The 20825-nt window shown below is 48.7% G+C and overlaps 10 protein-coding genes across 10 annotated transcripts; 5 read left to right on the plus strand and 5 right to left on the minus strand.

Annotated features, from left to right (window-relative positions):
* The first annotated feature begins 396 nt into the window (after nucleotides 1–396).
* Nucleotides 397–2255, plus strand: F5B22DRAFT_594303 (NAD(P)-binding protein). Its single transcript, XM_047974044.1, has 2 exons — nucleotides 397–443; nucleotides 587–2255. Exons 1-2 carry the CDS (start codon nucleotides 413–415, stop codon nucleotides 1804–1806), a joined length of 1251 nt encoding a protein of 416 aa, XP_047833861.1. The 5' UTR covers nucleotides 397–412; the 3' UTR covers nucleotides 1807–2255.
* Nucleotides 2256–2560: 305 nt separating this feature from the next.
* On the minus strand, nucleotides 2561–4311 carry F5B22DRAFT_506121 (uncharacterized protein). The gene is made up of 5 exons (XM_047972483.1): nucleotides 3736–4311; nucleotides 3617–3683; nucleotides 3381–3557; nucleotides 3009–3313; nucleotides 2561–2953 (listed from the first exon to the last, which is right to left on the minus strand). The coding sequence occupies exons 1-5, from the start codon at nucleotides 3882–3884 to the stop codon at nucleotides 2743–2745; spliced, it is 909 nt and encodes a 302-aa protein (XP_047833862.1). The 5' UTR covers nucleotides 3885–4311; the 3' UTR covers nucleotides 2561–2742.
* A 1337-nt stretch (nucleotides 4312–5648) lies between these two features.
* On the plus strand, nucleotides 5649–7220 carry F5B22DRAFT_634259 (cop9 subunit; the record flags this gene model as incomplete). The annotated part of the gene is made up of 3 exons (XM_047976956.1): nucleotides 5649–5810; nucleotides 5863–6069; nucleotides 6129–7220. The coding sequence occupies 3 exons, from the start codon at nucleotides 5649–5651 to the stop codon at nucleotides 7218–7220; spliced, it is 1461 nt and encodes a 486-aa protein (XP_047833863.1).
* An 899-nt stretch (nucleotides 7221–8119) lies between these two features.
* Nucleotides 8120–10836, minus strand: F5B22DRAFT_506274 (replication factor-A protein). Its single transcript, XM_047972486.1, has 5 exons — nucleotides 10500–10836; nucleotides 10249–10424; nucleotides 10099–10189; nucleotides 8597–10048; nucleotides 8120–8509 (listed from the first exon to the last, which is right to left on the minus strand). The coding sequence occupies exons 1-5, from the start codon at nucleotides 10544–10546 to the stop codon at nucleotides 8413–8415; spliced, it is 1863 nt and encodes a 620-aa protein (XP_047833864.1). The 5' UTR covers nucleotides 10547–10836; the 3' UTR covers nucleotides 8120–8412.
* A 511-nt stretch (nucleotides 10837–11347) lies between these two features.
* Nucleotides 11348–12481, plus strand: F5B22DRAFT_643434 (Alpha/Beta hydrolase protein; the record flags this gene model as incomplete). The annotated part of the gene is made up of 4 exons (XM_047978268.1): nucleotides 11348–11450; nucleotides 11506–11555; nucleotides 11615–12332; nucleotides 12387–12481. The coding sequence occupies 4 exons, from the start codon at nucleotides 11348–11350 to the stop codon at nucleotides 12479–12481; spliced, it is 966 nt and encodes a 321-aa protein (XP_047833865.1).
* A 39-nt stretch (nucleotides 12482–12520) lies between these two features.
* F5B22DRAFT_506230 (zinc-binding dehydrogenase) lies at nucleotides 12521–14264 on the minus strand. Its single transcript, XM_047972485.1, has 2 exons — nucleotides 13797–14264; nucleotides 12521–13683 (listed from the first exon to the last, which is right to left on the minus strand). The coding sequence occupies exons 1-2, from the start codon at nucleotides 13819–13821 to the stop codon at nucleotides 12665–12667; spliced, it is 1044 nt and encodes a 347-aa protein (XP_047833866.1). The 5' UTR covers nucleotides 13822–14264; the 3' UTR covers nucleotides 12521–12664.
* Nucleotides 14265–15151: 887 nt separating this feature from the next.
* F5B22DRAFT_643436 (uncharacterized protein) lies at nucleotides 15152–15682 on the plus strand (the record flags this gene model as incomplete). The annotated part of the gene is made up of 2 exons (XM_047978269.1): nucleotides 15152–15348; nucleotides 15454–15682. The coding sequence occupies 2 exons, from the start codon at nucleotides 15152–15154 to the stop codon at nucleotides 15680–15682; spliced, it is 426 nt and encodes a 141-aa protein (XP_047833867.1).
* A 414-nt stretch (nucleotides 15683–16096) lies between these two features.
* F5B22DRAFT_506176 (uncharacterized protein) lies at nucleotides 16097–17169 on the minus strand. The gene is made up of 4 exons (XM_047972484.1): nucleotides 17002–17169; nucleotides 16824–16885; nucleotides 16610–16708; nucleotides 16097–16529 (listed from the first exon to the last, which is right to left on the minus strand). The coding sequence occupies exons 1-4, from the start codon at nucleotides 17027–17029 to the stop codon at nucleotides 16278–16280; spliced, it is 441 nt and encodes a 146-aa protein (XP_047833868.1). The 5' UTR covers nucleotides 17030–17169; the 3' UTR covers nucleotides 16097–16277.
* A 740-nt stretch (nucleotides 17170–17909) lies between these two features.
* On the plus strand, nucleotides 17910–18633 carry F5B22DRAFT_643437 (uncharacterized protein; the record flags this gene model as incomplete). The annotated part of the gene is made up of 3 exons (XM_047978270.1): nucleotides 17910–18157; nucleotides 18294–18458; nucleotides 18522–18633. 3 exons carry the CDS (start codon nucleotides 17910–17912, stop codon nucleotides 18631–18633), a joined length of 525 nt encoding a protein of 174 aa, XP_047833869.1.
* A 764-nt stretch (nucleotides 18634–19397) lies between these two features.
* F5B22DRAFT_643438 (uncharacterized protein) lies at nucleotides 19398–20705 on the minus strand (the record flags this gene model as incomplete). Its single annotated transcript, XM_047978271.1, has 8 exons — nucleotides 19398–19429; nucleotides 19486–19623; nucleotides 19680–19761; nucleotides 19820–20115; nucleotides 20209–20281; nucleotides 20344–20370; nucleotides 20426–20467; nucleotides 20532–20705. 8 exons carry the CDS (start codon nucleotides 20703–20705, stop codon nucleotides 19398–19400), a joined length of 864 nt encoding a protein of 287 aa, XP_047833870.1.
* Nucleotides 20706–20825: the final 120 nt, after the last annotated feature.

The following is a 20825-nucleotide window of genomic DNA, read 5'->3' on the forward strand; positions in this document are numbered from 1 at the left end:
TCAGATCAACCGTAATTACTAGGTCAGCACTCAATCCTGTCAAACAAGGCGTTTGACTGCAACAGATACTCTTTTGTCAAGTAATCTTCTCTACCAACATTAACATGGACCTCCATTCCCATTAGACTTGGATAATAGCAAGGTCGCACAGCTCCTCACTCTACGCTGTTAAATGTCACTGGGAAAAGAATCTTGGATAATACTACTTGCCCCTCTCACGACCTTGATGGATTACGTCACGATGACACTTACGCCTTATATGAGGCTGTAATTTCATCATTCGTTCTCAAAACTTGCCATCTTTACCACATCGCGAGAGCCATCTACTTTCATCGATCTACGTTTTAATTCTTCTTATTAGAATCATCTCACACCGACCCGACAGACTCATTCGATCAATCACGAAGTAACCATGTTCAAAGCGATAGTGACTGGCGCTACAGGTTGGTGATATGCCTTCACTAGCTGATTTTACCCATATTTACTCCACCTCGTTTCATGATCCGTTTTAAGGCTTTCTCAGAGATCAAATCCTAAGATGCCAATTCTCAACAGAAATAATGTAGTTCTAACTTCTGATCACAAGGCATTACGGGCTCGGCTATCGTGGACGCCTTAAAGAACTCGGCAGAGTATTCCGAGGTCTATACGCTATCGCGATCGCAGCAGTCTGAATCTCATTCGAAGGTTAAGCATGGGACGATCGACTTGCAGGAGACGGCAGAGAGCATGGCGGAGTCCTTGACGCATGTTCCCCCGGCCACCCATATATTCTTCTGTGCCTACCTAGCTGACTCTGATGAGGCGGCCGCTGCGCGCATCAATGGCGAGATGCTCTCAAACTTTCTAGAAGCGTTGAAAAAGACAGGTCGGATGGCGAACCTTCAGCGTTTCGTGTTGACGTGCGGGCTGAAGCAGTATGGGGTGCACCTAGGACGACCCAAGAACCCCATGAGAGAGGATGACCCTGCGTCTCTCTTCTGGCTCGAGCAAGATGACCGACCTCCTAACTTCTACTACACACAGCAGCGTATTTTAGAAAAGGCCGCTGCAGATTCCATCAACAGCTGGAGTTGGACGGTTACCTACCCGCAGGACGTTGTCGGATTCGCACGGGCCAACTTTATGAACCTCATGACATCGCTGGGCTTGTACTGCGCTGTTAGTCGGGAGATTGAGGGCTCCAAGCTTATTTTCCCCGGAAATAAGGAGAACTACCTGGCATTCAACGACTGGACCTCTTCCCGACACCATGCCAACTTTTGTCTCTGGGCGGCCACATCGGATAATGCCAAGAACCAGCGTTTCAACGTCGTTAACGGTGATGTTCAGAGCTGGCAAGATCTATGGCCACGCCTCGCGAAGCTCTGCGGCTGCACTATCCCGGGAAGGATGTTCCCATCGCCAAACGAGGAGCGAAAAGCGTACCCAGGCTATGAGAGCAGCACGGTGAAACTCCATGAGCGACCACCAGTGACTGAGGTTGAAGCGAAGATTGGTTTGAAGGGGGAGTTCAAAGCGGATTCCTTATACAATCAGATTGATCTAACGAAATGGGCTAAACGACCCGAGGTCGTCAAGGCCTGGGAGACTTTGCGCGACAGGTACAATCTCGACCAAGCAGCTTGGGACAATGCGACATGGACCTTCCTGAATTTCTTGCTTGGACGCGAATACAGCTGCGTCGCGAGCATGAGCAAGGCTAGGAAGATGGGATTTCACGAATATGCGGATACATGGGAAGAGTTCAAGCACACGTTGCAGGAGCTTGAAGCGGCGAAGATGCTACCCCCTATTCCACTTTGAAGGGTGACCATCTTACGGGCTTGATTAGATTAGCATCGCGACGGTGATTTCGGCCGTTCGCGTCTCGAGACAAGTAATAACAAGTATCCGAGTAAATTGTTCGAATTTGATAGCTAACAAGTCCTATTGCTGAGAACGAATGGATGGCACCAATACTTCATTGTCAATATTCCGAGACCTCTTGCTCAAAAGCTCTGGCTCGAGAAAAGCCGTCAAGTGTTGAGATGTGCGGAGGTCAATCTCTAGTAGTTGAAACGGAGTATACGGCTCGTTTAGAAGGAAGAGCTGCCTATAACGATTTCTTGGCAATTCGCAATTGACTTTGGGCGGATTGTGAGAGGTCACGTCGTTGAACGAGCTACTCCTGATAATCCCTATGTCTTGTACTGTTTAGCGGAGGGATTGGCAGAAGAAATTGGCTACTGAAGGAATCCACTGTGAGGGGTGATATAGCCACGCACTCTTACGCTTCTACCTCAGTAGTGGAATCCTCACAGGAGTTTACGATGTCAACTTTATCAGAGTCATATGCTAACACACTATGCAACGAAATAATTGAGGTTTATATTTGATTTCAATCTCATTTTAAACCTTTACCTTACTCCAAAGCAAGCAAGTAATCATGTGAAAGATACAAATGGCTGCAACATAGTCGCAAACTGACAGGTAAGGCCGTTCCCCAGTCTCGTAATATGATTACACAAAAATCCATTATCTCATGCCCTCAATCATTAGCCAACTCATTATCAGAAGACGCCCGTCGTAATGAAGGATTGCGGAGTCGATAGCCAATCCTTGAAGACCTCTTCAGAAGCATTATTCAATTTCACAATGGGTTTCCGCCGAGTTCTGTTCTCTTCCACTAATGTGAGATTTAATCATCGCCACGTAGATCTCCGACCTAGAGTTTATCAGCATAAGTCTTAATGGTACCCCTCACAGATCTGCACTTACACGAAGGGTCCCCTCAGAGGACAAGCCATCAGCCCAGAAACCACCAATAGAAGGCGATGTACGTGACATGCTATCATGGGTCAATAGCAGCCAGAAGCCAAAGACTGGCTTCGCAAGAATGTCCAAGACAGCATAGGCGATAATTTCGCCGTCCACATTTACCATACGGGAGCCATCAGCAATTCCCCACACACTAGAATTGGTCAGTAACAATCTTCGATATGATAATATCGTACGACTATACTCACACGGGGTAAATAGTCCAGAGGAGTAAAGTGAAGAGCGAAATGGCGCCGAAAAAGGCCTTTGTCTTGTTGTCCTTGTTTGCCACGGCGTACCGCCCCTTGTATCCCAGCTGGTACACGATGTTGAGGTACGCCAAGCACGCGAATGCGTACCAACCCCAGCCTTGAGCTTCGTGGTGGGAGAACGCGGCGAAGAGGCCGGTTAGGATCATAACAATGTCTGAAAACATGAGCACGAGGATGCTAGCTCCATTGAGACCGGCGAGGAGAGATAGGTCGAGGAGCAGGAGGGGCGTAGTTAGGGACCACTATATTCGCAACCGCAGTTAGCATGATGTGTCACTTCCAGTGGAGGTGAAAGGGAGAAGAGCTTACGTCGACATATCGTGCCCAGAATACTTGTCTCTTGACGACTTCAGTGATTACATGGAGTTTGGACTCTTTGATGACAGTCGTGTGGAAGTCGACGCCTGATCCGGTGGCCATAGCATAGTAGGACAAGAACGCGGTGGTCGTGATGAAGGCTGTGATGATATGGAACAGTCGTTTTTGCTATACCGTTGTCAATATACTTGCTTCTGCGTCAATTGATGCCTATTGTGGGCTCTTACCACCGGCACTCTCATAGCCATTGCGTAGAACGCGAGGGACGAGATGCCCATGAGAACGCAAACCACCCTGGTGATGTTAGCGGATGCTGCATACGTCCAGTTCAACATGGTTGACGTACCAGAGTGTCTTGTGTCCAACGTCTGTCGAGTACTGGTGATAGACTTTAGGAATATCCGGAGTAACAGTTGGGATTGGTAGATGGGTGTGCGTAGGACGGTGAGTGGCTGGCGCCAGGACCTCCTCGAACACATTGTCTGGGATCATCATCTTGAACGATGTTTGATGATATCGTCTCTTCACAAGAGTTGCTTCACGTAGATTTCGAATGTGATGTAGATTGGTTCCCCGCCGTACATAACACTCCTTAGTAGAAATCAAGCAGACGTTTCAGGAATAAGAGAGACGAGTGAAATGACATGGCATGGCTTGGATCGAGCGGACATCTATAAGATATCTCGTATCCAAGCCGTCTCGGAATGGTGTCGTCACTTGTGTCTCATACTTTAAGGCGTGTGGCCAATCGGAGCTAGGGGACGGGCTCAAATTGGACATGAACTCAAAACATCTGCCTGCGGAAGGCGAATAACTTTCTTGTTGCTGACGCTCCAGACATGCGGGGAAAGCATCGCATTACGCAACTTAAATACATTGTAGGCTCCGATACGCCTCGCGTAAGGCGGTTAACTCACCTTGGGTGGCTGGTCATGTGTTGAAAAAGCGCATTCTGTGTATACGTTCTTCTTCAATTGGACATTGTATTAGCAGATATCACCGGAATGGCTGTCTTTAGCGAATTGCCATAGAAACAACGGCTGCATTTACTTTCCACCGGAACCAGGCTCCTTAGTTTGTCGAGTCTGTCACCAACATCTACACTACATCATAGTCAGGCAAATCCCTGTAATCTAGGAAATATGGAGAGCATCGATTGCGCTAATTTGCCGGCGTGTTTCTAGACTCGATCACCTGGACAGGGGTTTCATATTGTGCATACACGACTTGAAAGACGGCGCGGCGTGCGCGCGGGTGCATCTGCTATGCAAAGAGTTCTCGTCATATAGTCGTCAAGCAGTGTTCCACGCGCACTTCAAAAAACGTTGATGCGCGAGTGCTTAGGTTGGCTTATAGTGCATACGCATTCGGACTTGATCGTAGATTTGATCCGGGGTTGTCAAGATGCAATGAGCCGTTCATCTTCTGCTTTGACGTCTTGGTTGATCCGCAGGTATCCGTTTGGACATTCGTCAAATGTATATACCTGTAGGTAGTTGCACGCCTCCATCGACGTCCTATGCAGTTCAGTCAGTTCTTCTGTCTTTTTTCCCTCTACGGTACTTTGATCATACCTTTATTCAAGTTAGTATTATACCATAAGCAGAATTGCGGCGCTCCGCCTTCAAGCCTATTCAAGCTGCATGCGTACTTGAGCAGTCGAGACAGCTGTATAGAACTGTGCATGGCCGAATCTTTAATCCTTACGGCGTGCATTTGAATCTACCTACCTAGGTATCTTGGCAGCTCCTGAAGCACACGCCAGGTGGCTCTGTCGAGTTTCTATAATACCTACATATTTCAATAAAATGGTTCGGGACCTACCGTACCTAGGTAGATATGGCAGCGAGGGCAGCGAGGGCAGCGAGGTACTGGCAAGTTAGAAAGTGCCAGAGTAGGTAGGTGCAGAGGTAGGTGGTGGTACCTTCCTAGAGGTTTAGGCTGCGGCTCCGTCCCACCCGACGTCCCACTCCCACATTTTATCGCCCCGCCCTCCACTTCCAGAGAGCTCTATCTCTATTAGGTAGGCATATGTACCTAGCCCCGCCACATGGCACAAGCTCCCCCCCATCTTATGTAACCATAATTACAAACAACATTTTGGAATCATCGTTCAAGCTCAACAGCATCGTCAACTGATGCCCTACGCGAGCGTCGTACATAATTCACCAGAAGTTTCATTGAATGGCACAGTTGAAAACGTAGCTTACTTCGCCATTGCCCTGTGAACGAGTCTTGGCCACACCCACCATGGCCACAATGGATCAGTGTGCCGACGTTCTGTTGGCCTTTTCGCCGCCCAGCGACCTGACCGACAACGAGGCCTACCACAAGGCTGCCCTGATCCACACCCAGCGATTGTCCAAGCTCCTCAAAGAGCGTTCCAAAGAACTTGTGACCTTCAGCAAAGAGCTCCTCAACGTACTGTCTACCAACGTCTGCTTGCAAGACTGTGTGCTAACCGCAACGCCAGGTCGTCGACCCCAGTTACAACTCGCTATCCTACCTAGCCATACTACATGCCGTTCTGATTCCGAGTCCAGCGGCCAAAGTCGAACAGGAATTCGTATTAGACAAACTCGTCACATTTATGATGCTTTTTGATGGACGGCAGTGTCGGTATGGAGGATTAAATCTACTGGATATAATGGAAGCCGTGGGAAGTGGCCGGCTGTTGCCAGTACGTACCCGTTACTGTGGAAATCGTCCTTTCGCACTACTGACGACATATCCCCTCAGCCCTCCGTAGCAGTCAAATGCCTTGCTTCTGCTATCTTAAGGCTCGATCCATCCGGCGCTATGCTTACCTCCTCACATCTCATTCTGGCGAGACTTGCATACGACACAGATAATATTCAGCCTGCCTTACCTGTTATCGATAAGCCCATCGTCTATTACCCTGGCGCGCCAGACAACAATAATACTCAGTATCTATGTGATCTAGAACTACCTCCCCCCTCGTACATCTCAAAATCTACGGGTCTTACATCACAACTCAAGACCTCATTGGTGCTGGAATATGATTTGATCCGTGGTATGATGTACTGTGAAAGAAGAGATTGGCGGAAGGCACGAGATGCGTTTGAGGGGAATGTCACATATCCAGCTAGAGATGGAGGCTGTAGTAAGATTATGGTGGACTCGTTCAAGAAATGGATTCTCGTGAACTTACTTGCGAACGGAAGACACGGTAACACGCCATCTCGTACAAATGCCTCAACATCCAAGATTTTCGGACTATTAGGTAGACCATATGTGTCACTCGCAACGGCTTTTACAACCGACGACGTCGAGCAGTTGAGGCTCGAAGCACAACAGAATGCACAAGTATGGATGGAAGATGGAAACGCGGGATTAGTGGAGGAGGTCATGGCGTCATATCAAAAGTGGCGCGTTCTCTCACTGCAGGACATATACACCAAGATATCGATTGCTGAAATTCGCCAGATGACTAAGAGTGCTGAGACAGGCTTTGCTCTAAGCAAGGACGAAGACGTCGAGGCGCTTATTCAGAATATGATCATAGCAGCAATGCTCAACGGCGTCATCGAGAAGAATGATGATGGAACAAAATTCCTGCAATTTCTATCCCCTACAGCACACTCAGAAGCTGATGTTGCACGTGAGATGAAAAACGCAGCAGCTATAGTCCATCATCTAAGACGGGTCTCTGCCTCCACAGATCACCGTCTCGGACACTCCAAGGAGTTTATCAAGTTTCTCATGAAAGAAGCAAAGCGCGAGAAGTCCGGTGAGACCCAGGATCCGACCCTTGGATTTGAAACTCTACTCGAGGATGAGGACTTGATGGGTGATTCCATGAATGTCTAGTCAGCCAGGCGAAGAAAAACCTTTTTCAGAAATCTACTCGAGCAACATGACTTGAGGAGCTATCCTATGAATGGCTAGTTAGCTTTCATAAAGCCACCAAAGTTTCTAACGTATAACCTATCGCGACAGACATTCTGGAGCCCGGAATTCCCGTTGCTTCCAACCGTTAGGGTTGCTTCCAGGTCACTACGCAATATCTGGACTGGTAGGGGGCTTACGGGATTCCCTTGAGCGATTTCCATCCGCTTTAGTGGCATACTAGGTTGGATCAGCAGCTGCTTAAACCATTGCTTCTTTCCAGCTTCTATGCCAATCGAAGCGTGGAAACTGGGATCCACGAATAATCAATCAATCGATAGTCGCGTTCTAATCGGTTATTTACAATACCTAGCTAGTGTCTATCTAGGTCCTCCGAACGTTCGTCTTGGCGTTTCGCTCATGTGCGAAATGAATCCTACTGGGGACAAACAACTTGAGAAAAGCTCATCCGTGTCCGAGGGCGAATCAGTCAGATTTGATTCTAGAGAGGGGTTGCATAGACTCGCAAGGCAGGAAGAATCAATCGTCAGCTTAGACGACGGTTTGGAACAATATGAGTTATTGTAGCCGGCATTAGATCAGAAGTCTCACGAGATAGATCAGGTGATCATGCCAAGTCGGCACTGCCGGTCTAGATTATACGACATTGACTGAAATGACCAAAATTATCTGTTTTTTACCCGTGCACATTGTAAGCCGTTGACATATTGACTCGGTACTAGTAGGTAGGAAGACGGTTTTGTCTTATGTTTGCGCATTATACGCACTATCTAGGTAGACAGACATTGTCCTGACTCTTTGTCGCGTCGGCGTCAGTGCCAGTGTCCGCACAAGGTATATTCATTGGTAGTCACCAACATCACGTCCGTCCTGATCCACCACGTGCCCGCACTATTCTGGGGCTGAGAGTGGAAATGCGTTAGAAACAGCTAGGTCAGTTGCAAATGTGTGATGACCGACTTCCCATAGACACAAACCCCTTTTCTTGCTTTTCCGTATCTGATCCATCCGACCCTGTATAATCTCTGCCGAAGTGGCGGTGTTATGTAAGTGCTCTCCTGAAGCTAAGTACGTTTCCCAAGGTGGTACGTAGCACCCTAAGGGTGGCAATGAGGCTGATAAACAATGTGTAGGTAGGTGTACTATTCATTTATCATGAGCTGATACCGAACTGCTTGATCATGTCGGCTAGCTTCAGGGCCTCTGTCTTGTAATCGATTGGAGTTGCGCTCATGACTTGATACCGGACCCTGGAGAATTGGAACATCGTCAGCACATCGGTAAAATTACTCCAGTGATGTTACCATAAATGCCATGGGATCCTGATAATAACTCACCTTGGATTCTCGCCATACGTGTCCATTTTTGCGCGGCATTGGAATGTGAACTTGGAGCAGTTGGCAGCTTCGAAGATAGCTGGAGCACGATCCTCGTCATTCTCCTTGACTTCCATCAGCTCATCAGCGGTCATGCCCATTATGATGCGACCAACATCATCAAAGCACGAAAGCCACAGCTGACCGGTGTGGTCGTTGACGTTAACACTCATAATGTAGCGATATCGTGGACGTGCGTGCGCAATGTCGCACTTCTCGCACCGCCATGTCCCGTCGCCTTGATCCACGACCTTCTTATTGCAGCCTTCTTCGCTACAAGCCGGGTATGCGAAGTTTTCTTGCTTAATATACACGATTGTTGCCTTGAGCGTGAAGTAATCCGGGTTCTCCATGCCTAAGCCCTCGTCCTTGACCTGTGAGATGACCTTCGTCTGGTCCTTGCGTCCCGTAGCAGCACCCATGGAAGCCATGCTATTGTGTGTGCTGAAGTTGTCGGCGCGCCCTTCGGAATCATACCAACCTTTTAGGCGATGAGCCTCCTCGATGTCGGGATCCAAGGCCATGGTTCCTGACGCGAGGAGAGATAGTGACCGTCCGCCAAAGTCGGATACCTTAACTCCCTTGAACGCAACTACCGACTCAGGCTGTGCGCTGAATGTAGTTGCGGTCTTACCCCATAATGTGAGGCGAACTGAAAACCGTGAGTCATCAACGAGTGTGAGCTCACGCTTGTCGTAGGGCTTTTGTGTGGTTTTTGAGACAATCTGGGATACTTCACCTACGTCCTTGAGTACACCAACGACATCTACTGTGACATCCTTCTCAACTGACTGAAGTTCGGAGATGGGTACAAAGTTGAAGCGGACCTGAGGCACGCTGCTCTGGTCCTCTGCCTTTTCGATCATCGTCTCTCGCTCGAAGGCGAGCTCGTAATCGTTAGGAAGGTTAGAGAATTGCTTCTTTGCAAGATTCACTTTACAGGTGCTAATGTAGTAGACCTGGCCTTCTTGTAATAATTCATAAAACGCATCGCATTGCTCATTGAAACCTGTCGCTCTGATCTCACCACTTTCATCGAGGAGATTCACTGAGAATAGCTTGCCCTCACCCGACGCTTTGTGCCAAGTCTTGATATCAGACTTTGATGTGACACGGGCCTTGATGGTCCATTTGTGTGCGTAAGGGGTGATTGCCTCAATGGGATAGATGACGATGTTTCCATGAGCTTTAGAGCCGGTGCTCTGCATTCCGCCGCCGGCCGGACCCATACGTGACGACATGGGCTCTGCCTTGATGACGGGTGCTGGGGACTCAGTTTTAGCGCCATAGAACCCAGTACCGCCAATGGCGGTGGAGGTATCTGTAGATTTGGCTTCAAAGGGAGCGGGTTCACCGATTCGGTCATGCGTTCCGAGCTCAGTGGCAACTTCGAGGTCGAGGATAATCAGAATGCTTCCTAATAGTCAGCCAAGGCTCCTTGCAGACAGGATAGTAGAACGCACTTCTTTCCCTTCACTTCATTTGCTTGGTAGGACTTGACGCGGACGATGCAACCCCGAGCAAGCTGGTTATCGTGAATGACGTGATTGGCCTCTACAGAACGGTGAGCCTGAAAACCACCATATTTACATGGAAAGCAGCCGTTTGCTTACGAGTCGCCAGCATACACTGGACATAGTTCCTGATATCGCTAAGCACGACTCTGTAGCGCTCTTGTGTAGTGGGACCACCAGGTGCTTGCTGGGCAGCTAGAGGCTTGATTTGAAGACATTGGAGGACAGGTACGGGAAATCTCTGGTCGGCGGTCCCGGGTTCGTTGAAGATGGCACTGAGCTATGGGGTTAGCCAGCATTCGATATCAGAGTATACAGCTATATCACGATGCAAGGGGGAGGATACGCACTCTAATGCGCCTTGGGTAATGGCCTGCTGTGCCCCGGCCACCGACATGTTGGCTTGGCCTTGAGCTTGACTTTAGATTTGGGTTTGAGCTTAAGCTTATTCCTTGTCAATGGATCCAGCAGGCGGCGTATGGAGTAAATCGAAGGCGACAAGAGACGAAGTATTGAGATTTTGAGGCTGATATGGGAGGGAACTGGGTAATACCGTACATAACGCGTCCAACATGAAAAGTCGCGTTTAGAGCGTCTCTCCATTAAAGTCCCATTTAGGTAGGCTGTGGAGACAAAGGCTAGGCGCGGGGCTTTTCAGCAGCTGTCAAGGCAGCAACGCGTCTGGCAGAAAGTTGCGACTCACCCGCGTTGCTACTGCGTGTTTAAGTACTTACTCGGGCAAGGCACTTACCTACATGTATGGTATATGTACTCAGACAATTGCTCTGACAGCTGGCGCGAGATGGAATGTACTTACAGCTTGTACATGTACCCGTTCCGTACTATCCCTCCATCTTCAGTGGGCCCTTCCTTACCTGGAAAGTACCTCCATGTACCTACAACGTCATCCCCACAGCAGATCGTCCACCAAAGCTCCTTGGCTGCTACACTGAAGTTGTGCCTCCCGCGCAACTAGAGATCACTTTTGAAACTGCGTCAGGGTCCTCTTACTAAAGGTTAGGCAGGCAGAAGTAAACAGGTCCGTACCTAGATCTTACGTCTCTAGCGCCAAGTATCTACGAATATCCTCATCGCACGCAATCGTATTCGATACTTTGATCGTCCTATATCGTTGCATTTTCTTGGCCAGCCCCTTGCAGAACATAGCTCTTAATTGAGTATTCTCATCGCTTTAGCCATGGCAGACCCCGAGATTGCGACAAAGGCGCCCGAGAGCGATGCCCATGAACCAGAGGCGGGGCCTACAATTAGCGAGCATTGTACAACTGACCGACCTACACGTACGTGCTCACAGTTAGTATCACGAGGATTATATCTCCATTGACCGTGGTTTAGCGAACGGCGAATCTCCCAAAGGAGAGGTCAGACCACTTGGTGGGGTTGAGGTACAGAATACTAGCCCGTCCTTTCGTGATGGACGTGTTATAAACTAACATATCTTCAGGTCTACCTAACTAAGCCGGAATCCTATCCATCGAACCCGTCGAAGCTCCTACTCTTGCTAACGGGGGGTACCGGACTTAAATCGACGAACAATCAAATCCAAGCCGACAAATACGCAAGCGAAGGTTATGTCGTGGTGATGCCCGATTTATTCGACGGCGACCCGGCTCCCAACTCGGCGGCTGTTCCTGAATCCGAGACACTCGCGACGTCACTACTCGAAACATTCAAGCTGAAAGCTGCAGAAACTGCTAAATCTTTCCTGATTGACATGTGGCTTGCGCGACATACCGAAGAGAAGGTCCTCCCCATACTAGAAAAAGTAATTCACGCAGCCGAAGGAGAATTCGCAGACGCAGTAGGAAATGGTGGGGGCATCTACGCTGTTGGCTATTGCATAGGTGGACGATACGTGTTGCTTTTAGCTGGCGAGCGACCCAGCAACCAGACAAGCTGGACCGGCGCACAGAAACAACCAGATGAAGAGGCTGGTGAGGGTCAAGGTCCGGCCAAGAAGGGTCCGTTAATCAAGGCCGGTGCTCTAGCGCACGCTACGCTCGTGTCGCCAGATGATTTTCAAGGCCTGAAATCGCCCGTGAGTTTAGTGTGCGTCGAGAGTGACCCCATGTTTCCCGATGAGGTTCGCATAGCGGGCGAGGACGCCATGTCAAAGAGCAACCTAGAACATGAGGTTCAAGTTTACCCCGGTGTACCTCATGGTGAGTTCAATCCTGCGAGGGTGGACAGATATGAAATCTGCTAACAACGGTTAGGCTTCGCGGTGGTGGGTGACTACACTGATGCTAATATCAAAGAAGCACAACAAACAGCATACGAGCAAATGCTCAAATGGTTGAATGAGCACTAGAGGACTAACTGATGATCTCGGGAAACGGTTTTGTTTTTGGCGTTGGCGGGATGCATGATTGTTTAAGCTTGATTCAAATAAACATCGGTTTGCGCTCTTTAGTAGAGACGGCAAATCCTCAACATCAATAAATCTTATGATATGTCATTATGAAATACCCCTTGCCTTCATCATGCTTATTGCCTATGGGACAGTGCAAATAATCTTACCCGTTGTGACATTCTTCTCCAAAAGCTCGTGAGCTTTGATAATATCCTCCATGGGAAACACGGAGTCGATTTTAACCTTGAGCTTCCCGCTCTCGAAATGCGGTATATACTCAGCCAGCTTATCCTTCAACCGACCCTGATATTCCGGATCGCGGCTCCGCAAAGTGCTTCCCTCCATTCTTATCCGCTTATACAGCAACATGCCAATATCCACCCCTTCAAGCTTCGAGCCACCCATCAATCCTAAAATAACCCAGCGAGCATCTTTGGCGGCCGCAGCCATGTTCTGCTGGAAATAGCTCGCGCCGATAAAGTCCACAATCAAATCCACGCCTTTCCCGCCCGTGGCCTCGACGATACCCTGCGCCCAGTTGTCTCGAGACTTGTAATTGAACGCCTTGGTGGCGCCAAGCTCAGACTCGATGAACTTGCACTTCTCGTCGCTGCCGGCCGTCGCGTAGACCGCGGACGCGCCGGCGTCCAGGCTGAGCTGGATCCCCGCGATGCTGACGCCGCTCGCCCCGGCGTGCCACAGCACGGACTTGCCGGCCGCGAACTCACCGACCAAGTGCAGCGCCTGCGTCGCCGTCATGAAGGTCTCGGGGATGCCTGCCGCCGACTCCCAGGATAGAAAATCAGGCTTGCGAAGGAGCATCCGCGCGTCGACCGCGATGTACTCGGCGTATGCCCCGCCGTAGGCCAGACCGAAGACTGCGTCGCCTTCGCGCAGAGGGGGCTCGGATGAGGGTGAAGATGAGGGTGAAGATGAGGGCAGGGAAGGGCCTAGACTGGCTACTGTTCCGCTGAACTCTACGCCGAGCGTGAGTGGCGCTTGCGGAGGGAGCGGGTATTTCCCCTCGCGCTGGATGAGATCCATGCGATTCAATCCGAATGCTTTTACGCGCACTAAGACCTCGCCTTCTTTGGGCGTGGGCCGTGGCGTGTCTGGGTTTATGAAGAGCGCGCTGGCTGGGCCTTTGCCGCCTTTGATATCTGTTTATATCATCGTCGCGTTAGTGAGATTGAAATGTTCAGTGCCATATCAATGTTCGTGCACTTCTTGCTCATATATAGATGACATCTGCCTGAGGCGGGGTTGACCGTACCAACTGCTTTCATTGTGCTCGTCATCTTGAGGCTAATCGGTGAACCGTCCGCTTGGATCAACTAGATCGTGAACAGAGGGGTCAAGAAGTGTATATGGAAAATCGAGGTTGTAGTCGCCTGATCCGTTGAATTGGTATTGGAGATGTTCGTCTTTCACGATTTATATCTCGTTAAAGCCGATCGGCTATATGAATGACCTAGTACACAAGTAGATGACATCACTTTTATACCGAAACCAAATGCGCCAGTTTCGTCGCATAGGTATTGTCATGATTCCATAACATAGCATAACACCCAAAGTTAATCGGATTAGTAATGATCCCGATTGATCCTACGACACCTACTCAGGGCTCCTCGCAGTCGGATTCGCTTACGATGGGTCCTAGACGAAAAGTCTCCGAATCCCGGGATACGATGAGTTGCGGGGCATTTTCAATATCCACTTCACCGAGATATCCCGCCCGCCTTGCGCCGCAACTTCAAATAAACAGGCCATTTTGAATTCGCCTTCAAAATCAACGCTCTCCCTCTGGCTTGCTCATCCATACAATCGATGCTCGATGTAAAAGCTAGCCTCACTCGATATCAGCAGAGCATGCGGTCTAGTACCACAGCTAGCCCCACTAAGGGCTCTCCGAAAAGAGGGTTAAAGCCCCTATCTTAGAAGTCATACCCTATACTTGAGTAAGGGATCTCCCTCTAATGCGAGGGACTTGGCAATAATGTGACTAAGGAACTAACAAACATACAAAAGATGAGATAGGAAGACAAGACTGGGGGGAAAGCCCTCTCCCCGTAAAACTAGGCTAGGTACAGCCTTAATAGGAGTGCGATATCCGAATTAAGGCTCACGGTTCCATCGACATTGTAGTTATTCTGTAGATTGAATTAGATATTCTACGTCTTGTTGGCTCTTGAATATGTGGTCTAGTGTTGTTAGTAGGCGGCGGTGAACTTTGCCTAACATAATACCTAATCAGAACCACCCCGTACCTTTTCCGCGTTTGTCCAATTTGATGGAGATAACTCCAGGAAGCGATACGGTCGCGGTGCGGGGAGTCTTCTGAGTAAGGTCTACGACATGGTGAGACATCTTAATCGCTGCCTCTCCGGGAGTTCGTAGTCAGTAACGAGTTCTACAGCACATACGACATGGTCAACCATTTCGCGTACGGGATTTCCTGAACCCTAGTCGACCGCGTGTTTTTCTACCTGTCAAGTAATTATATGCAGGAACTTAGGAATGCGCCGTAGGAGAAGCTAAGCCTTCCTAGCATCCTAAATAGCGTTTGCATGCTTTCTACTACCTTGCCTAAGTTCGCACCTCTGACCGTGACTGTTTTAGACCTCGACAATGTCCAAGGTCGGCGGCCTTGAGATCACGGAAGAGATCCAGATTAGTTCTCGGGTTGACCTCAATCACACGTTGAACAACCTCATAGAGCCCATGCAGACGCCGTGTTTTCGAGCTGCGGAAAAGGCGATGCCGGCTTGCCCAGACTGGACCTCAGTCGTCTTATACCCCAAGATACTAGAGCTCTTTTCCCATATGTCGGCGCGCGTGATGGCTGGGTCTGAGCTTTGGCAAGCTTAGCCTTCCATTTCGATGAGATATATTAATTGTGTCCTCGTTGCTCAAAGCGCTATTTGAAAAAGGCACTATCCCGCGCTCTATTGGACAGCATACTATCTGGACCCAGAAGCAGGTCTTGTGAATGGAGCGCGCCGCGAGGCAGCTGAGCTTGCACGTCCGGTACTGGAGGCTCAGCAAAGTGCCTACGCGGCCGATGGCGCAAGGGCAGAAAATCATGACGACTTCATTCAATGGATCATGGATAACTATCGCGCGAATGGGAAGACTATTACGCGAGATGAAATTGTATAAAACATTTTCATCGCCATGTTTGCGCCTATGCACGAAACTTCGTTTATCGCACTGCAATCGCTCTTCAGCGTGCTCGACACACCTAACGCCCTCGTTGGCATTCGTGAGGAAGTCGAACATGTATCGAGGAACGAGCTCAAAGATTCGTCTGTATGAACACGTCATACTCTCGGGGAGCTTGGAGCCATGGATTTCTTTATGAAAGAAATATTAAGACTGAAGCCGTTTTAGAAAGGTTAGTTTATACACCGCGACCTAGCTTATCTGTTTACATGATACTAGCAACCGTCTAACGCTACGCCATGACTCCATCCACGTTTAAAGATGGGTTGCGAGTTCCCGCAAGAACTATGATCTAATTTCCTACTTTACGCTACAACACAGGTTCATCAAGCATATTGACGCCATGCCCGAAGCTGGCACATTTGATGGTAAACGTTGGGTACATCGCCGAGTTACGCCCGGCATGAGCAAGTTTCAGTTCCGCGGGACTACCCTATTCGGGTCATAAGAGTTACCGTTCGCCTTCAATAGCCTGCTCCTTGCGCAACATCACACGCCTCATAAACACTCCCAATGTGGCCGGAAAGTCCATCTAGACCTTTCCACTACCCTTGCATGTGCTGCAATTACCACGCACAGTGCCTACCCCTTTACAGTAGTAACAGGTTTTCACAATGAGTGTTCCTCGAGCCACCATGTTTGTACCGGGGAAGATGAATGTTCCGTTGCCGTTGGGGTCGACATCGGTGATCTGTTTGCTCCCACTACAGGTAGAGCACGTAACTGTCGCATCACCAGAGCCTTTGCACGTACTACAGCGAGCCATTTTCAAACCTGACTGGTTCTGAAAGCGAGCGTGAGAATGCGTTTCCAGGAAATATATTGTACGCAACAGACACTTCAATATTTGAAGGAAGCACTTACTTGGTAGCGACGACGGGGACAATCTAAACAACGGCTGGTGCCGCACACGGGACAAGTGTTATACTTGTTGATATAATACCAGCCGGAAAAGCAGATGCACTAGACTTCTTAGCAAAATCGATGGTCAAAGTATTACGGGATTGGTTCCGTACGCATTGCCAATATGGATTAGCAGGGACGGGCATCCTTGTTTGGGTAGGCTGAGGTTCCTTACGTTGCTTTCCTTGGCTTCGAGAGGAGCGCGTTTTCGGGTAGACAGTAACTCTGTTAAGGGATCTGCCTCAGAATGATTAGAGAGCTGGTTGCAATCAAGCACGTAGACAGAATGCAGGACAGGGCTGAATAGAGCGGTCGGCTGATCTCCAACTTTCCCACTGTTAAGGGGTCCAAACCTCCTTTATATAACCAGAAAGGATGCATAGCCCCCCATGATTCATGAGACTATTTTCTCTGATACGCTTTTAAGATGAAGACGCTTGATTTCCACGTCAGGGACGCAGCTGATCTTGCAAAATAGGAAGCCATGACCCCGCACGAATCTCGTGAGATCAAATAGTAGAGTGATACCTCAGATAAGCTCATGGGTGATTGGCTACCTTCAGATACTCTGCGCCGCTTTGATATAACTGGGTAACGCTTCCAGCCTCTCCAGTCCGAATACTACCCGAGTAGCCCCTAAATGCCGATGGGAGAGCATGAATGGGGACCAGCCGAGGAACTGGCTATTGAGAAATTCTCACGCAGATGTAGAGCAATATTGAGGCGATTTAGTGACAACCCTCTGAGAGCGATCAGCTAATGCAGACTAATCAATTGATCTACAGTCTAAGTTGAAATCTATTCTCCCTAGCGGTCTCTTTCTCACCAGGGATCCTCGAGACAAGGTTTCCACACTTCATATCTACTACTCTGCGAGAATAAAAGTAGACAAGGGCACGGGTTCGCTCAAGAATCGGTAGATTCCAGTAAAACGATCGAATTCGGGGGGTCAGAAAGACCCTGAATATTCCCAGATGGTATGCGGTGTATGAGGCTTAACAATAGTATAAGGAGGGGTCATATCAATCCTCTCGGGGCCGAGCATTAGCTAAGACACACAAGGCGATACGGATCAATAAATCCTTCAGATGCAGGATGCAACCAATAAAGGAGAATCATTGGACAATAAGCTGCATGCCACCCTCACATGTTACAGGGAACCAACACATTTGGTAGAGCTATCAAGGGTCATAAACTTCATGGGTCTAGCACTCAACTGGACTCGGAATCACAACCGTCGCCCGGATAGTTTACCTGTACCATGTCTCTCAAACAGCTGTACAACGATGCGAGGAACCCTCCCGCCGACCCTACACATCTCTCTTTCAAGAACAAGACGGTACTTGTCTTACTTCCCAAGCTACGCGAAACCGCCGCCACTGGCGTCACACCACAACTATGCTTTGTCAACAGCCAATCGTCGCACCTAGTCAAACTAGACCGGCTGCCGACCAACCAGACGCTAATCGAGCGCCTCGATGACAAGTCCCAATTCGACAGCGCTACACAGTACTTTCTAGTGAAGCTGGCAGCGTGGTAATTATGCCGTGCGAGGCATAGTTGAGCGCATGCATAAAGATCACGCCGCCGGCGATACCACCAACGGCGACGTGATTATCAACGCTTGCTGTCCTGGTATGTGTAGAACCGACCAGGGCCGCGATTTCCTCCTCGGGGTACGGATTTTCATGGGCGGTTTCCAGTCTATCTTTGCTAGAAGTGCTGAGCAGGGAAGTAGGTCACTGGTAAGCGCTACTGGCCTCGGTGTAGAAAACAACGGCAAGTTTTGGGCAAATGACGGATATCTTGAGTAAGTCTCTATCCGTGCTCTATCCATTCACTGGCTTTGAATGAGATTTATGACGCTCCCTAGGCCAGGCGGAGTTTTGGCGACCGCGCGTGGGGAGGAACTATACCAGGAGACATGGAATGAGATTCTATCCATCATCGGCAAACACATCACTCCTGATGAGGGTGAGTGCTAGGCAGGAAATCCCTGTTAACTGAGAGTGATACGCTGGGAGCATTAATATATAGAATTGCCACTGGACATTAATACACAGTCTAACGGCACAGTTTTGGACTAGTGACAAAGACTATGGAGGATCTATCCTTCTCAATATAGCTAAATAGTGATAATATTAGGTCTCTATTGTGTAGACGACCCAAACCATCATTGCCTTTACCGCACGTTTAAAATGAGATTTGTCAAGGAGCTAGTTTACCTACCTGTAGGTATTTCATAGACTGATAGGTACGGGGAGCACATAGACCGACCGACCCTATACATAGTAGTTACGAGGTGATATTCCGTTCTCATCTACCAAGCAGATCAGTAGAATGTAACAACACTCATATTTATTGTTCAAAGAGATCGATGAATCTAATCAGTCGAGCGATGAAGACGTGTTTCACTGTTTAACAAGGCTTTCGACCGCTGCGTTCTTCATCATCGCCAGGTAAGCTCTCGTAGCGCATTGGAACCGGTGAGGAATAAGAACTACTGTTGCTGAGGCATAAATTGGTTTTACAAAGGGATGTTTGATAAGTACATAGCTATTAAGACGGTTTACGGGATAATAGTAGTCCCTATGTCAAGTGAGAACTCAGAATAGCCATATGTAGCAACTATCCGCAGAATGAATGTTGCGGTGTATGCACGAACGTTATACCTCTGGAACATAAGAGTACCTCTGCTATGAATGCCAAATACCGAGAAAGAGAGACACGCACAAAACTTTGCGCACTTTCAAACAGAGTACTGATCTTTGAACTTTTGGACTAACAGAGAAGACCTAGTTAGCTTTTGACAGTACAAGTTAACATACTCTACTTACCCTCGGACTGTAGAGTAGCCCAAAGCTCCAGAACCTTCGCCTTCTCAACGTTGAGAAGCAGTCCGGGCCCCGGCTGTGTGCTAGACTTGATGGAATCGCGCAAGCCATCGAGATCACCAGTGATCGCACTAACTGCACCTATATTTGTTCGCAAGTTGAGCAGCATCCTTCAAGTGGTCTTAGTAGAGTCTTACCGAGGAGGATCTCAAGGTTATTTAGCGACGGCCCGGATTGGTCTTGCATATTCTGACCCTTGATGATGTCCTTGAATGAGGTCTTTGTGTTAGTCATTAACACGTGTGGATAACCAAGGATAGGGGCTCCTTTTACTTACTCGAAGGATGGACACGGCAGCAAGGTCATTCTGCACATCTTCTTCCGTGGGATCCCGACTAGCGAGCTTATCGTGTATGTCGGAGCCTCCGAGGGCGTTTCCCAGATCAGTGAGTTTGCTTTGAATCTCGATGATCTCCGTAGTAGAACTTCGAAGGAGGTTTGTGGCGTCTCCAGAGATAGCCTTCAAGGCATCTATGGCCGTCAAGCGGTCGCCAATTGTTTTGTCCACCTGTTGTCGCAGACTATCATTGTCTGGATCCATGAAGAGCTTTTCAAGGTCATCGAAAATAGCATCTTCCGCGAATTAGATTAGTCGAAAGATAAGAACAGGATGTAAGGATCATAGCGAGCGGTTAGAAAGCTGAATTATAGTATAAATCATCTCACCATAGTCTGGTTGAGCGGTAGAGGCAATGTACAAAGCCCGATCACAGACATCCTTAACCTTCTGACAACCGATCTGTTTCTGTCATCAGTCTGACATAATAAATAGCATTAGATGGGGGCGCTAAGTAGGCTTACTCGGAGGTTTGCTGACGATTGTTGGATCTATGTTGCTGTAATTTAAGTTCCTCTCGTTGTCGAATTGGTGCATTCCACCTACCTCCTGAAACCTCTCAACAATAGGCCATACGATGCTGTACAGCTTTTCTCTCGTTAGCGCTAGAGCAGCCCATTGTGTGCCAATCTAAGCCGTATAGACAGCTTACAGCTTGAATTCCATTCTCTGACAAGCCTGTCTTGTAGTTTATCATCATCTCACTAGCAGGCAAGTCCTGAGCAGCCCAAAGGGCGTTGGTGAGCTCCGTGAAATTGGGTCCATCGCAGCAGAACTTGTTGTTAATCAGTAAGTCGCGAGGAGAAAGAAATCCGTTGGATGACATTCTGTAAGTGTCTGTATTTGTAGTATGTCAGGTATGAGAAGTATGTTCAGACCTAATGTTGAGAAGCAGCAGAAGTTCTACAAGAACCTCTCGACTTCTCTTATAAGAATAGGATCCAGT

Source organism: Xylaria bambusicola (genome assembly GCF_022495145.1).
Source record: "Xylaria bambusicola strain CBS 139988 unplaced genomic scaffold F5B22scaffold_7, whole genome shotgun sequence".
Lineage (NCBI taxonomy): Eukaryota > Fungi > Ascomycota > Sordariomycetes > Xylariales > Xylariaceae > Xylaria > Xylaria bambusicola.